The 15,007-nt window shown below is 48.4% G+C and overlaps 1 protein-coding gene across 7 annotated transcripts in view; it reads left to right on the top strand.

Moving 5' to 3' along the window:
- Rph3a (rabphilin 3A) overlaps nucleotides 1-15,007 on the top strand; it is a 104,735-nt gene that overhangs the window by 43,810 nt on the left and 45,918 nt on the right. For 6 of the 7 annotated variants that reach the window (XM_008847500.3, XM_008847498.3, XM_008847499.3 and 3 more), the window contains 2 exons: nucleotides 3,496-3,507; nucleotides 14,245-14,391. In XM_008847500.3, coding sequence (XP_008845722.1) covers nucleotides 3,496-3,507; nucleotides 14,245-14,391 — 159 coding nt within the window. The remainder of the gene's footprint in view (nucleotides 1-3,495; nucleotides 3,508-14,244; nucleotides 14,392-15,007) is intronic. The other variant, XM_017801763.2, reaches the window with a different exon arrangement.

Below are 15,007 nucleotides of genomic sequence, written 5' to 3'. Positions count from 1 at the left end.
TTCCTCCAATTTTATGTAAATGAAAGCTTGCACTATATACTGAGGGGCAGAAAGCATCTGGCTTATTACTCAGTGTACTTATCTTGAGAACCAACCATGCTGTTTGCATATCAGCACTTCTTTTCAGTACTGAGTAGTACTCCAGAATGTAGATATGCCACAATTAGCATTGATGGGCATTTGGATTGTCAGGCTAGTACAAAGCACACTGTGTTTCATTTTTCTTGGGTAACCTACCCAGGCATGGAATGTCTCTGTCACATGGTCTTACAGTAGTTACTGCTTTAACTGTTTAGGAAATTGCCAAACAGCCTGGTGTGGTGGCACATGCCTTCCCAGCACTTAAGAGGTAGAAGCGGGAAGCCCAGGAGCTCAAGGCCATCCTCAGCTGAGAGGAGCAACTGCTCTTAACCACTGATCTATCTCTCCAGCCCCATCTTCTGTCCATTTTTAAGCTCTCTTATTAAGCTTGACACAATTGCTGTTGTTCAGGATAAAATTTCTTTGTTACAATTCTTTTTTTATTTTAACATCTTTCCCCATCTGTAACTTAGGCTCTTTTTCATAACTCTTTAGACAAGAAGCTTTTGTGTTTTGTTGAAGTCTGTTTTGTCTATTCATTTTGAAAAGGAAGAGACAAAGAAAATTCCCTTTCTAACAGTCCCTTGAGGTGCAGTTAGAAAGTGTGACTTGGAGCTGGGACTGTGGCTCACTTGGCAGAGTGCTTGTCTAAGAGGCACTTGGTCCTGGGGTCAAGCCCCAGCATCATATAAACAGACATGGCGGTACACACCTGTTATCCTAGCACTTAGAAGATGGAGGCAGGAGGATTAGAAGTGCAAGGTCATCTTCAGCTACTTATTGTTTGAAGCCAGCATTGGTTGCATGAGATTCTGTCTCAAAATAATAATATTAAAAATTGGCTTTAATTAATTTTTCCACAGCCAAGTTAAATGCTGGGAAAGGCTTTCTTGGCCATCCACAGCCTCCAAAGGAAAGTCCCCATCTGTTCAGTAGTTCTACCTAAAACCTTCCATTCTATGGGTTTTACCCATTCGAAGCCTGTAGGTGCCTTTTCAACGAGAAACCTCTATTTCTCAAGCCCCTCCCATGTCTTATTTTTTTTAATTTTTATTTATTATTTTTATTTTATGTGTATGAGTGTATTGCCCGCATGTGTGTTAAGGACACCTATATCATGCAATACCCATGGAAGTCAGAAGAGGGCACCGGATTCCCTAGAACTGGAGTTAACGGATGGTTGTACGCTGCCATGTGGGTGCTGGGAACAGAACCAAGGTCCTCTGCAAGGGCAGTCAGGGCTCTTAACCACTGAGCCATCTCTCCGGCCACCCCCCCATAAGTCTTCTTAGACAAACTTAGTTCACAGAGAATATTCTACCCCCCCCCCAAAGCATGTCTCTGTGAGATAAACAGTTGCCTGGAGAGAGGATGGGGCAAAATATTTATCTTGTGTAAGAAATGCCAGTTAATTAAATCCCATTCACCAGAGTTTACTTTTGTTGATAGGAAGCCAAACAATTTGCCTGACAATAAATTAGAATAATTCTAACAGTCAGACATGGCTCCATTAAATGCTCCAGGGCACCTGTGACATGTGTTAGAGCTCTAAACATATCTACTACCTTGATTGTTGCTTGACTTTCTCCAAATATTAAAATGTTTTTTTTTAGAGCTGCAGAGATGGTTCAGCAGTTAAGAGTGCTTGCTGCTCTTAGAGAATCCTCAAGTTTAGTTCCCAGTACCCACACTGGGCAGCTCATGGCCCCCGGAACTCCAGCTCCAGGGGACCCAACACCCTCTCCTGTGCTCATGCACACATACCCACACACACATACACACACACACACACACACACACACACACACACATAACTACATAATTTAAAAAATAATTTTTTTGAGATAGGGTCTCACTATGTAGCCCTGGCTGGTCTGGAACTTGCTCTGTAGACCAGGTGGCCTCAAACTCACAGAGATCCACCTACCTCTACCTCCTGAGTGCTGTAATTAAAGGTGTGTGCCACCACCCCAGGCTAAATAAAATCTTTTTAAAGAAATGATTTTCCGGTAGCTGCTAATGGGTTAGCTTCAGCACCACACACCAGCCTAGCATGGTGGTGTCACACTCACATCCTCCTCAGGAGATGAAGAAACAAACCTTCGTTAACTACTGGCTGCCCAAACAGAGTGCCTGCTTTTGTGACTTTCAGAAGTCTTCCTTGTTCAGCCCCCGGAACCTACTGCTACTCTCTGAAAGTGCTGAAGTTTGGATGGAAAGGATTCATTTACCTACTCCCAGCTGGCGGGGGGGCAGAGTGAGGATGCCCAGGGAGAATGCCCTTTTCTATCTAGACAGCAGACCTGCAAGCTGACTGTCAGGAATGGGAGGTAGAAACCAAGGCACAAAGAGAGAATGCGATCTGCCTATGGTGGCACCACCAAGACAGTGATGTGCTGGTCTCTTTCTAGAATGGGCAGACTCACCCCTCCATACTGGGGTAGCTCTCACTTTGCTGTTCAGGAATTATGTCCGGACCCCCAGTGCCACCGCTTGAAATAATAGAATTCAAGAGAGAAGGAACATGTTTTCACTGAGTGATTCCTCTTTAGGGTCTAAAAAACCATTAGTCAAAGACATAAATGGGGGCTGGGGATGATGTGGGTTGGTTGGTAGAGTACTTGCCTAGCATGCGTGAGACCTGGGTTTACTCCCTAGCTCCGCATCAACTGGGTGTGGTGGCACATGTTTGTAATCCCAGCACTTAGTAAGTAGAGGTAGGAAGATCAGGGATTCAAGGCTATCCTTGGCTACATAACAAAATCTAGGCCAGTCTGAACTACATGAACATTTGTCTCAAAGAAGGGAGGCAGGGAGGGAGGGAGGGAAGGAGCGAGGGAAGGAGGGAGGAAGGAAGGAAGGAAGGAAGGAAGGAAGGAAGGAAGGAAGGAAGGAAGGAAGGAAAGGAGAAAGAGAAAGACAGAAGGAGGGAGGGAGGAAAGAAGGAAGGAAGGGAGGAAGGAAGGGAGGGAGGGAGGGAGGAAGGGAGGGAGGGAGGAAGGGAGGGTGGAAGGGAGGAAGAAAGGAAGGAAGAGAGGAAGGAAGAGCTAATCAGTATGGATAATTAATGAATTGATTTAATTGTCCATTTCATTGTGAATGGGCTCTGATAACCCTGCACAGAGGCAGCTGTGGTACAAATGCAGCTGGTATGGTAGCGCACACCTGTATTCCCAGTGTTTGGGAAGCTGAGACAAGAGGATTGGTATGAGTTCAAGGCTAACCTGGGCTATATTTGAGACCCTGCTTCAAACAAACAAGTGGAGGATGACTGCAAAAAAGAAAAATGAAGTAGGCTGTCACAGTCTAACCTCTACAGTGCCCCGAGGCGGTCCTGCTGTGGCTGTGGGATTTCTGTGGGATTGCCAGCTAACTGTCCTTTTCTCTTTCTCCCCTTGTCTGGCCTTCCTGAAGTGATAAGGAGCCGTGAGTATTTTATGACACTTCCATTTTTCTACAAGTTGAGTTTCCATACTTTTTCTGATTAATATGATAAGATGGTTAAAAATGAAGCAAGCAATTTTTTATGTTTTTAAAAATAGAATTTTTGCAAAACTCATGCAGTATATTTTGATCATGTTTAGATCCCCTCCCTTATCTGCATCCCCTACAACCCCCTACCTGAGGCCATGTACTCTATTATATATGCCTATCAAGCAAGCAAATCCCCCCAAATATGCAAAAATGTACGTAGGTCAAGAAAAAAATACAAAATTTTAAAAAGAAATCTCATTTTGATGGAAGTATGGAAATATGGGCCATGTTCAAGAGGTGCCCTCGCTCAGTTCTTGGTGATATGTGGGGTTGTAGGTGACAGTCCTGTGCCCATGTCTGCAGCATTCTGTTGGGACCCCTGCCCTCAGATGGGCAAAAATGTAACTCTGGCCAGTGCTGTTCTGAATCAAAGCTGTAGCATGTGGGGCAAAGCTGATAGACATTCTGGCTACACAATGTGGCTGTCCTCTCCTGACTGTCACCTCCTGGAAGTCACCCCAATGCTGTGGGCTCCCAGTATCTGGTTTTGATGTCACCTGGATATTGTGAGCTGCCAGTGTCTGGCTCTGAGGTCACCCCGATGCCATGGGTTCCCAGTGTCTGGCTTTGAGGTCACCCTGATGCCATGGGTTCCCAGTGTCTGGCTTTGAGGTCACCCCGATGCCATGGGTTCCCAGTGTCTGGCTTTGAGGTCACCCTGATGCCATGGGTTCCCAGTGTCTGGCTTTGCTCACTGAGCTTGTAATTTGAATTGGATTTTTATACTAACTATGCATGACAAATTGGATGCCAGGCCCAACAAATGAACAGCTGGGCTGCTGGACCCAGTGACAAACATACATCCAGATGCTATGGGAAGTCACTGTCACCCTCCTGTGGTGGAAGGCTGGGACTCACTGTGCTTATGACTATGGATAACACCCCCTCTGCCTCCAGGAGCCCTGGCTGTAAAGTGGGTTTGGTAATCCACCCATTCCCATCAGTGGGTGGTGGAGCCTTCAAATGTAAACTGTAAAGCACCAGCGGTCAGAGGGTGGTATGATCACCACCTTGCCTTTCCTTTGCATGTCTGTGGAGAGGGCAGTGGGGGGGTTGAATGGAGGGGGATGACTGACTTGCAGGTATGTTCAGCTTTTCTGATCCAAATGATGTCATCCTCAGAATCTGTGAAGTTACACTGATCCCAGGTAACACCTACCCAGGTGACCAGGCCTTCTCTCTCTGCTCTGGGCCTCAGTTTCCCTAGATGTCCAATGGGAGCCTTGAACAGGCTTTGAACAAGCGTGATTTGAACGTGATGATCTCTGTGGTTGACTGGTAGGACCCTGGCCAAGCAAGCTCTGCTTTTTATGAACTTGTGAAAGTGTTACTCAGACATGTCAGGGGGAGAGGATGAAGAACTGTCGGGGTAGAACTATTCAGTGAAATGAGTCAGGCTCTTCTCTTTCACGTGAAATTAGATTGAGTGTGTGTGTGTGTGTGTGTGTACATGCACCCTGAAAGCAGAAAAGGGACCATGAGAGGAAGAGCTCTTGAGGGGCAAGGGAGAAAGAGAGGGTGATGGTGGTGTGCAAGTGACAGGAAAACAGCAAGGAACTATTTGGAGGAGGAAGGGGAGGAGGAAGGGGAGGGGGGGAGGGGGCGAGCAGGGGGAGGGTAGTGGAGAAGGAGGAGGAACAAGAACAAATCAAATAGCATACATATATGAAACTACAATGAAACCCATCGCTTTGTATGTGAACTTCAATATAAGAAGTCAGAAATAGGAACATCACAAATTCATGATGCCACAGGAACTCAAAGCTCCATGGAGCTTCAGTGCTGGAAGGTGGGACCATTGTTTATCCAGATCCCTCCCTCCTGCAACATGACTTCTCCCCCCCACCTCTCATTCCCCTACTTCCCTTCCTTCTTCCTTCCCTTTTTCCTTCCCTTCCTTCCTCCTTCCTTTCTCTTTCCCCTTACTTTCTATGAGTTTCTTTTTTAAATTTTATTTTTACTTTGTGTGTATGAGTGTTTTGCCTACATGAATGTAAGTTCACCCATACGTGCAATGCCCATGGAGGCCAGAAGAGGGCACTGGATCCCTTGGAACTGGAGTTATGAACAGTTGTTAGCCACCATGTAGGTGCTGGGCATTGACCCAGATCCTAGGCAGGAGCAGCCACTGAGCCATCTCTCCATCCCCAAAAGTTGAAACTGAATCCTTTTTTTTTGTTGCTGTTAGGTTTTTGTTTTTTTGAGATGGGGGTCTCCCTGTAGGTCTGGCTGGCCTGGAACTCACTCTGTTGATCAAGCCTTGATCTCTCAGAGATCTGCCTGCCTCTGCCTCCTGAGTACTGAGATTAAAGGTGTGTACCACCACTCCAGCTCTTTTCTTCCTCCCTCCCTCCCTCCCTCCCTCCCTCCCTCCCTCCCTCCCTCCCTCCCTCCCTCCCTCCCTCCCTCCCTCCCTCCCTCCCTCCATCCCTCACTCCTCCCTCCCTCCTTCCTTCCTTCCTTCCTTCTTCCCTCCCTCCTATCTACTTTCCTTCCTTCTCTTCCTTCTTGTATGCCATCTGCTGGGTTAAACCTCAGACACAGGCACAACCAAAGTCCAAGTGATGTCTAGTGGGGTCTAAAAACAAACAAAAAACCCAGTAACCAACAAATATACTCCTAGGAGTTGTAGTTGTATGGCCCTGAAGAAAATCACTCAACCTAGACTTGAGGACCAGAGTGGCAGAGCTTCCAAGAGGAAGAGGTGTATATAAGCTGAGGCCAGGTAAGGGAGGAGCATGTGGGAGGGAGAACAGAGTTGCTAGGGATGGGGAGGGGGTTGAGACATTCACAAAGTCCACTTGTAAGAGAAAGCACAAGACTTTGGAGGGGCTGACGGGGTGGCTGACTCACACTGAGGGTGATGGGGACCACAACACCCTTCTGCATCCCCTTCCATCTCACTGGAGTGGAGTCTACACAGAGGACCCTTGCAGCAGCTGGCCACATGTGAAAACGTCTTTCAGTGTGGTGCCTCCCCCTTCCCCACCACCCCTTCAGAATTCATTAAAATCTCAATGAGCCTTAAAGAGGCTCCACTGACACCTGCTGGTGTTGGCATGGGTGAGGGGAGGAGAAAGGAGGAAAAAAGGGTTGTTTCTGCACAGTGCTGCTGTGGGAAGCTCCAGGGCCCTGGGCCTGGCAGCACTTCCATCATCCCACGCCTTTGGGGAGTCATCATTTATTAATAGAGACATCTGCCAGTATTTATTACGTGATGATATTGTGTGCCTGAAATGAAGAGTGAAGGTGGGTGGAGGGAAGGAGGTGGGATGTCTTCCGGGTGTTTTGAGGACAGGCATCTGGGCAGAGCTTCCCTGCAGGTCACTGGCCTTCTGTGTCTAGGTCCTCTGATGCTGTCTTTGGTGGTAGCTGCTGTGGGGAAACATGTCTGGAAGGCTTTCTTCCAGTTCCCAACCATCCTCTCTCCAGCCTGCATCCTTTAGCTATTTCCTCCCCTGAGCATCAGACTTCCAGAACACAAACAGTTCACTGGTTTTGAACTTTCTGCTTTGGTTAACAGTGAACTTTTTCTTTGAATAATATTTTATTTAAAAGCTAAATATTTAGGAATGAGACTAGAGCTAGGTAAAGACCTTCCATGGTTGAGAGCATTAAAAAATACCAGAGTGAACTTTACACAGCTGTAATTTAAAATAACATCATCTGGGGCTGGAGAGATGCCTCAGTGATTAAGAGCACTGGCTGTTTTTGCAGAGGACCCAGGTTCAAATCCCAACACCCACATGGCAGCTAACAACCATTCATAACTCCAGTTTCAGGGGATCCAACGCCCTCTTCTGTCCTCCTCAGCCATTGCATGACACAGGTGCACTTACAGAGATAGGCAAAACACACATACACATAAAATAGAAATAATAAAAAGAACTACTATCAATCTGTAAAGCGAGCGGAGGGAGTCTCAAAGCATCCTGCTCCCCTCTTTGCTGTCATTTGTATCAGCTAACTTCTGCCATGTGACAGACAATCTTAAAACAATTTACTTAATGATTCCTATTGATAGATACCTGGGTTGTCTTTAACTTGTCATGATTTTCACCAACAAATAAGGCCATTGAAGTCAACAGCCTGTCCTCAAATTCCTGCCACTTAATCTGAGGCTGAGTTACCTAGAAACTTCAGCTTCTCTCGCTCTATCTTCCTCTGTCTCTGTCTGTCTGTATGCCTATCTGTCTCTCTCTCTGATATTCATGTTTGTGCAGATGGAAGGGGCATTGGCTTTGGAGGCATCTATCACTGAAGCAGGTCTGTTTGATATCACACCCAGTCATGACTTCAGATTCATACTTCATTCTTTTCTATTTGCTGTTTACCCGGGACCTGTGGCTCTCCCTGCCTCCTAGGCCTCCCTATCAGAGCATGCTATCCATTTGCTCAAATTCAGTACCTGCATTGTGTACAGCACTATTAAGTAATTTCCCAGTAAATTGCTGCCATGGATTTAAGCCAGACTTTCATGCAAAAATGAAAAAAAAAATGGGAAAGAAAAGGAGGAAGAGGAGGAAAAGGAGGAGGGGGAGAGGGAAGAAAAGAAGAAAAGAGGAGGAAGAGGAGGAGGAGGAAGAGGAGGAGGAGAAGGAGGTACTAATTAGCCTTCTCTGAGCAGTTACCATGTCCCAGGATCTATCTAAATGCTTTATATTCCTGCTTAGAATAGTTACCTCTACAAGGTCATTAGCATAACTAGCATCTCCTTTGACAGTGGAACAAACTAAGACTCAGAGGGGTTCATTAACTTGTGCCTGAGGTGATGCACCCAATGAGGAATTCAGCTGTGTGGCCCCAAAGCCTGCTTCCTGGTTCCCCTCCCTGGATCACACATCTTCATGGTACAAGGGAAACAAACTTCTGAGGTTGTCACTGTAGGTGACCCATGGCTGCTTAGGTTGAGGGTGATGGGGCCAGCATCTAGTTACAAGCTAGCATGAACTCCAGCTCTCCCCAGCAGAGGCAGTCCACACACGTCTGGAGCCCCATGTGGCATCTGGAGCACTCCCAGAGTGCCTAGTGCACAGCAAGTCTTTGGTCCATTGCTTTGAGCCCATCTCTCTTTAAAAAGAAAGGCATTTTTGCCAGTTATGAGGATGGATCCAATGGGAGGAACTGATATTCAATGGGCAGTTGCCATGTGTGACTGTTTTCACACAGCCCCATCCACAGCCTTAGGATGGACAGACTATATATCAAGCCAGGAAACAGATGTGCAAAGTGCTGCAGAGATGGCACCCTGCCAGTGAGGGAAAAACTGTGTTCCAGCCATTTGGGGTCCTTTGCAAAAACAGCCAGTGCTCAAGTCCTGGAGGATTTGAGCTGGCAAGGGGGTTTGGGCCCTCTGGGCACCTCCTAGAAGGGACAGAGTCTTCTGAGTAACTTGTCCTAAGGAAAACAGAGCTTTGGTTTCTAATGTTGACTTTTAACAAGATCCTTTGCCTAGCATTTGAGAAGTCCTAGCTTCCATCCCAGCACTGCACACGCTGGGCATGGGGACAAACTTCTGGAATCTCAGCACTTGGGAGGTGGAAGCAGGGTATGGGGAGTTCAAAGTCATCCTTGGCTACATAGTAGGTTCAAGACCTGCCTGGGATACATGAGACTGTGTTAAAGAAAGAAAAGAAAAAAATAAAAGAAAAAAAACAACAACAATCAAAATCACCCAAGATCCTAACCTTGGGCTCTGGTCTTAAGGACATTTTGCTGACATCCTGTGCCAGACGCCCACTGTGTTATCACAGGGCCCCCGTGTCCACATGGCTTCACAACCCAGGATGCCCTTCTGTTCCCAGAGTATAAAAGGCTTTGGTTGAAAAGCTCATCTTGTTTCACACTGTTTGCTTTGGGAATGAAAACATATGATCCACAGGAGGCTTTCAGGTTCCCGCTGAGACCCATGGAGACATTTCCAAACACCAGCTGAGCTGTTTGTCAACTCTGGGTTCTGGAATACAGGGAGGCTTCAGAGGGACAGCAGAGGGACAGCAGCCTCCAGCAGCCTTCTGCCCCTGAAATCTAAAGACGGAGGCGGCCTTCCTGGGACGGACCTCAGGGATACATGTACCCTCTGTGTCTTTACAAGCACATCATACAGCAACCAAAGCCCCGCAATGTGCACGGAACCCAGCAGGTTGTATGGTGATGGGTAAGAGACATTAGTTGATGGTTCCCAGGACCAAACAGAGCTACAGTCCCTGAGAGTATAAACTGGCCTGTGAGCTAAGACTTTTCCCTGGACTCAGTGTGGGCTGTGGAATTGTTCTGTTAAAGAGGGACGAAATGGAGATGGACTGTGACATTTACTATTGATCTTGGATTTAAGAAGATCTAGAATCATCTTGGAGACAAACCTCTAGGCATGTCTGTGAGGGAGTTTTTAGATTAGGTTAATGGAGGTGGGAAGACCCACCCTAAATATGGGTGACACCATCTGGTGGCCTGGACAAAAAGGAGGAAGCAAGCTAAACACCCGCACCCATCTCTCGCTGCTTCCTGACTGCAGATGCAACGTGACCGACTGCCTCACAGTGATGGATGGCACCCTCAAACTGTGAGCAGAATAAACCTTTGCTCCCTTGTTTTGTCAAGTATGAGGGCAATGGGAAAGGACACTAATACAGGGACCCAAACAATGGTTAAGGAAGAGAGGTGTGATGAAAGAAGGAAGGATTGGGATAGGCAAAACGGCCATGAAAATCCCAGCCCTGGGGGAGATGGCTGCGTTAGCCTATGACTGGGCACTTCTGGAAGGGTTAGGAGCCACTGTGTCCTTTGAAAGGAAGAGGAAGAAACCTCAAGCTAGCGGTATCAATGTGTTGGATGGAAGATCTTTCCAACAGAATGACAGACTCCAGGTAAGAGTGGGGCTCCATCCAAGGGAGTATCCAGACAAGGTGGACATGATCCCTACCTGAAAGGGAGGTGGGGTTCACAGAGTGCGGAATAATCCTCAGTGACCACAGTGTTCATGTCCTCCTGAAATCCCCTTCCTTTAGGTGTGGGTAGAACCTGGGGCTGGCTTCAAACCTCTTGTGGCTACACCATGTTGCAGGAGACTTCAGCCATGAGGTGATAAAATTCTCCTTGTGACTGAATGAAGAGAGTGAGCCCTTCCTCAGGGAATGAAGACAGCCTCTGAAGTTTGCAGGGGCCTCCTGTCCGCAGTAACTCTACAGAAGCAGCCTGTGTGTTCTACTAACAACCTGAAGCCCGGGGCTCACCCCTCCAGCCTTAGGATGAGCACGCACAGCCCAGTCCACACCTCCACTGCAGCCTGGGGAAGCCAGAACAGATGATCCAGTTAAGCATTACCAATTCCTTACCCAAAGAACCTGGGAGGTCATGAAATGGTGGTCTCAAGATTTTATTATGAGGTAAAGAAAATGAATGTAGAGCCTATAGGTGGGCTTCCTGCTCACCCATTCCCAGCTTGGGCTGGGCTGTCTTTCCAGTTCCTAACACAACAGATCAACAAACCTCAAACCAAGCAGGCCAGCAGACTACAACCATCATCTCTTCCAGTTCTCCCAGGAGGAACGGAGAAGGGCCTGGCCGGGCAGCTTAGGCCCGGGATTCCCCACCTGACTACAATCATGTCACCAGGGTGGCACCTGAATACGCTTCACAGGAGCTGGAGAACCACCCATGGAGGCAGGAGGGCTCAACTCCTCTCTTCATGGCCTCTGCAGGAAGATTTCTTGGAACATGGTGGCTGTTGTTCCCTCATAGAGCTGGAGGACAGAGGGACTGAAGTACAGGGTCTGGCTCTGGGAGTCCTGGGGCTGTTTCCACAGTGAGTGAGCCACATGGTTCTAGCCTGGATCCAGCATGGAGGGTGTGTGCAGGGAGGGTGTAAAGCCCAGGAGGTGGGAAGCCCAGGCCTCAGGCCTCAGATCTTCTACCCCCACTCTCCCTCCAGAGCTTTGTAAAGACCATTCCCTGGCCAGTCCAGCCTCCACCTCCCTTCCTTCTGTCTACCAGCTCTCCCCTGGGGTCCAGGCAAGGGGCAGACCTGACTGGCTAGACCTAAAGCTTCTCAAACAGGAGTCTGTCCTCAAGAGCACAGAGATGAAAGTCTCTGGCTTTTGCATATTTTCCTAAAGAAGTGACCAGTACTACAGTGTCTCAGGGCCCGAGAGAGGGCTGTGGGAACACAGGCTCTGAACCCTAGCATTCCAGGAGCCTTTCACTGTGTCAGCTCCTCACAGTCCCTAGACTGCAGAGCATCCATTGCTTCTCTCTCCCTGTGGGCCTTGTATATAAGGAGACTTTAACATCCCTTTTGGCCACAAGGGACTGGGTCCTATTCAAATTCTTTGTGTGTGTGTGTGTATTCCCATATTGATCTGAGCACCAGGGCACAGGTCAGGCAAGGTCCCTGCACCCAGTGTGTGTATGTTGGGGAGGCGGGTGGCGGCAATTAGCAGGTACCAACAACAATTTTTTAAAAGATAGTTTCAGCTGGGGATGGGTATGATAGAGTGCTGCCTCTCTCTAAGACCAACCCTTAGAAGAGCCAGCCAGCAGAAGGGCAGGGCCAGGGAGGAAAGAAAGGCCTGGGAAGAAAAAGGCCTGGGGTGGGGGCTGGGAGAGAGAAGTGGGGAGAGAAGGGGGAGCAAGAAAGAGAAGGGGGTAGGGATGGGCGGGAGGAGAAGGGCTCCTGGCTTTGGGGCAGCAAGGGCAGATGTCTTGAGGCAGAAACTAGGTTTGAGTGTTAAGCTGAGCAAAGAGACCAATGTAGCCATAACACAGCAGAGGGAGTGAAGTGGGGGATGACCACAGTGGGGCAGGAAGGACAGAGAAGAAGGACTTCCCAAAAGGGCAGGAACACCGGGCTTTCTTATTAAGGTAAAATTCACGTATGTTTCGATTAGCCATCTTAAAGAGTGGAATTCAGCAGCATTTGGTGTGTTTACAGAGTGGGCGACCATTGTTTTTACCTAGTCCTGGGATTTATCCTAAGCCAGTGAGGTGCCACTATAGAATCTGACCCCTCCTGGCATTGAGTCACACAGGGACACCTGATCCAGGCCACACCTGTGTTTCTACCAGACATTCCCAGTCCATACCCCTTTCCCCTTCACACATCTGCTTCCCCATGACATCTGCTTCTTTCTTCCAACTCTTTTTTTGAAATTTATTTACTTTTGCTTTATGTGTATGAGTGTTATGCCTGCGTGTATATAAGTGCACCCATGTTGTGCAGTAGTGGAGGAGGACAGAAGAGGGTATCAGATTCCCTGGAGTTGGAGTGAATGGACAGCTGTTAGCTGTCATGTAGGTGCTGGGATTCGAATCCAGGTCTTCTGCAAGAGCAACCTTAGTGTTCTTAACTGCTGAGCCATCTCTCCAGCCCTCTTTCCAACTTTTGATCTGTAATTCAGAACCAACCTGCTAAGATGGGGGGCAGAGAGGGGAGGAGGAGGAGGAGGAAGAGGAAGATGAGGAAGAAGAAGAAGGAAAAGAGGATGGGGGGGGAGGAGGAGGAGGAGGAGGGGGAGGAGGAGGAGGAGGAGGACTGGATTTTCATTTCCAACTGCAGCATGAAAAGGCAAATTCATGGCCCCTGTGCCATCAGAACCCAAGTGACCCAGACCGGTGGCTCATGGGTTCTGACACCTAGAGGCTTCCTGGATACTGATTTTCTCCCTAACTGGAGAATTTTGAGTGTTGTTCAGCCTGTGTCCATCTCAGGGAGAGGTAGGGACCTCAACCGGGTAGTGAGGATCACAGTGTGAGGGAAGAGTGGCGGTTGCCATGGAACTCAGCACCCAGTAGCCTCGGGTTCCACTCTGCCATTCCTCCCACCTCAGCTTCCCCATCAGGAAAGAAAGACAGGACAGGGCCAGCCTCGCAGGGATGGTGAGAGGGGTTGGTGGCACAGGCACGCTGTGCATATGTAGACAAAGTGTGAGGACTAGACAAATGACTAGGGCACACAGTAGGAACCATGTGTTTGGTTTGGCCAAAGGGGAAGGGGGCCGGGAGTGCTGCTCATGGGTAGAGTGCTCACCTAGCATGCACAGAGCCCTGGGTTCAATCACCAGCACCACATGAAACAGACACAGTAATACTTGCCTGTAATCCCAGAACTTGGGAGCTGGAGGCAGGAGGATCAGAAGTTCAAAGTCGACTACTGCTATGCAGGTAGTTTGAGGCCAGCCTGGGCTATCTGAGACCCTGTCTCAAGAAAAAGGAGGGAATATACAGAGTAGAACTCTGGATGTTCCTGGAGCCTGTTCCCGGTTGGAAACTTGGTTATTATGCCTATAAAGATATATTTATAAACATCTTCAACAACTAGTTTAAGCTTTAAAAGAAAATGTGCCTTCCTGCTTTCCTCTGGAGCGGTCTTATTCTAGAATCTTCCTGAGAACACCTCGCCCCCCAGTTTTCTCTATGTGTGTAGCCCTGGGTATTTACTGAAAATAATCTGGATGTAGAAAGTGTGTGCCCATTGTTTAGATGGGCAAACTGAGGATCAGAAGGACCATTCTGCCCATGGTCTCCCAGCCAGGGAGGCTCCCAGTGGAAGCTTCAGCCCTGATTTTACAGACTCTGTGGTCTCTACCTGTATGGGCCCTCGACCTGCCTCATGCTTTCCCCTTTGTCTTGCAGGCTGCAGGCAGAATGGTCTGTGCACCCCGGAGCTCAGGCTGACAGGCAGAGGAAGCAGGAAGAGCTGACAGATGAGGAGAAGGAGATTATCAATAGGGTGATTGCGCGTGCCGAGAAGATGGAGGAGATGGAGCAGGAGCGCATCGGGTGAGGCTGGCATTTCCACCACCTGAGACTGCAGGGCAGTGCTGGGGTGGGACCTGGTCTCTCCAGGCTTGGTCATTTGTGACTCTGGGCACATCTGGAATCCTTACTGTTCAGGTGGGAAAGCCAGAGGAAGAAGAGGAGAGGGGAGCATGGGTGCTGGGGTCTGTGCTGGGGGTGCATGGAAGGAGGGCAGTTGAGGGGTGTGGAGCACTAGTCCATGAGAGCTGCATAGAGAGTTCCAGAAGCCTTGGATGGACATTTGAGGGTGGAGTTAGAGGACAGAGTAAGCCTAAGAGACCACAGTTCACATTAACAGGCAAAGCCTCAAATCTGTTTTCTAAGAGCACTTCATGGTTACCAGTCTGGGAAGGGGTGGAGAAAGGGCTCATGGGTACAAGGGGCAGTTGGGTGGGAAGGGTAAATCTGATGCTCCATAGCTGGGTCCAGCAAATGGGGCTGACATTGAATTCAGTATTCTAAAATGGCTGGTAGAAGGGACTGGAGTGTTCTCAGCACGGTGAGACGGAAATGCTTCAGGTGATGGACAAATGCACCAATGATACTGATCTGGCCGTTACCTGTTCTATACATGTATGGAAGCATCAGACTGCACTCC

Source organism: Nannospalax galili, unplaced genomic scaffold (assembly GCF_000622305.1).
Source record: "Nannospalax galili isolate Female #2095 unplaced genomic scaffold, S.galili_v1.0 scaffold120, whole genome shotgun sequence".
In the NCBI taxonomy this organism is placed as follows: Eukaryota; Metazoa; Chordata; class Mammalia; order Rodentia; family Spalacidae; genus Nannospalax; species Nannospalax galili.
Note: the sequence above shows the minus strand (reverse complement) of the source record. Positions and strands in the feature narration are given on the sequence as shown.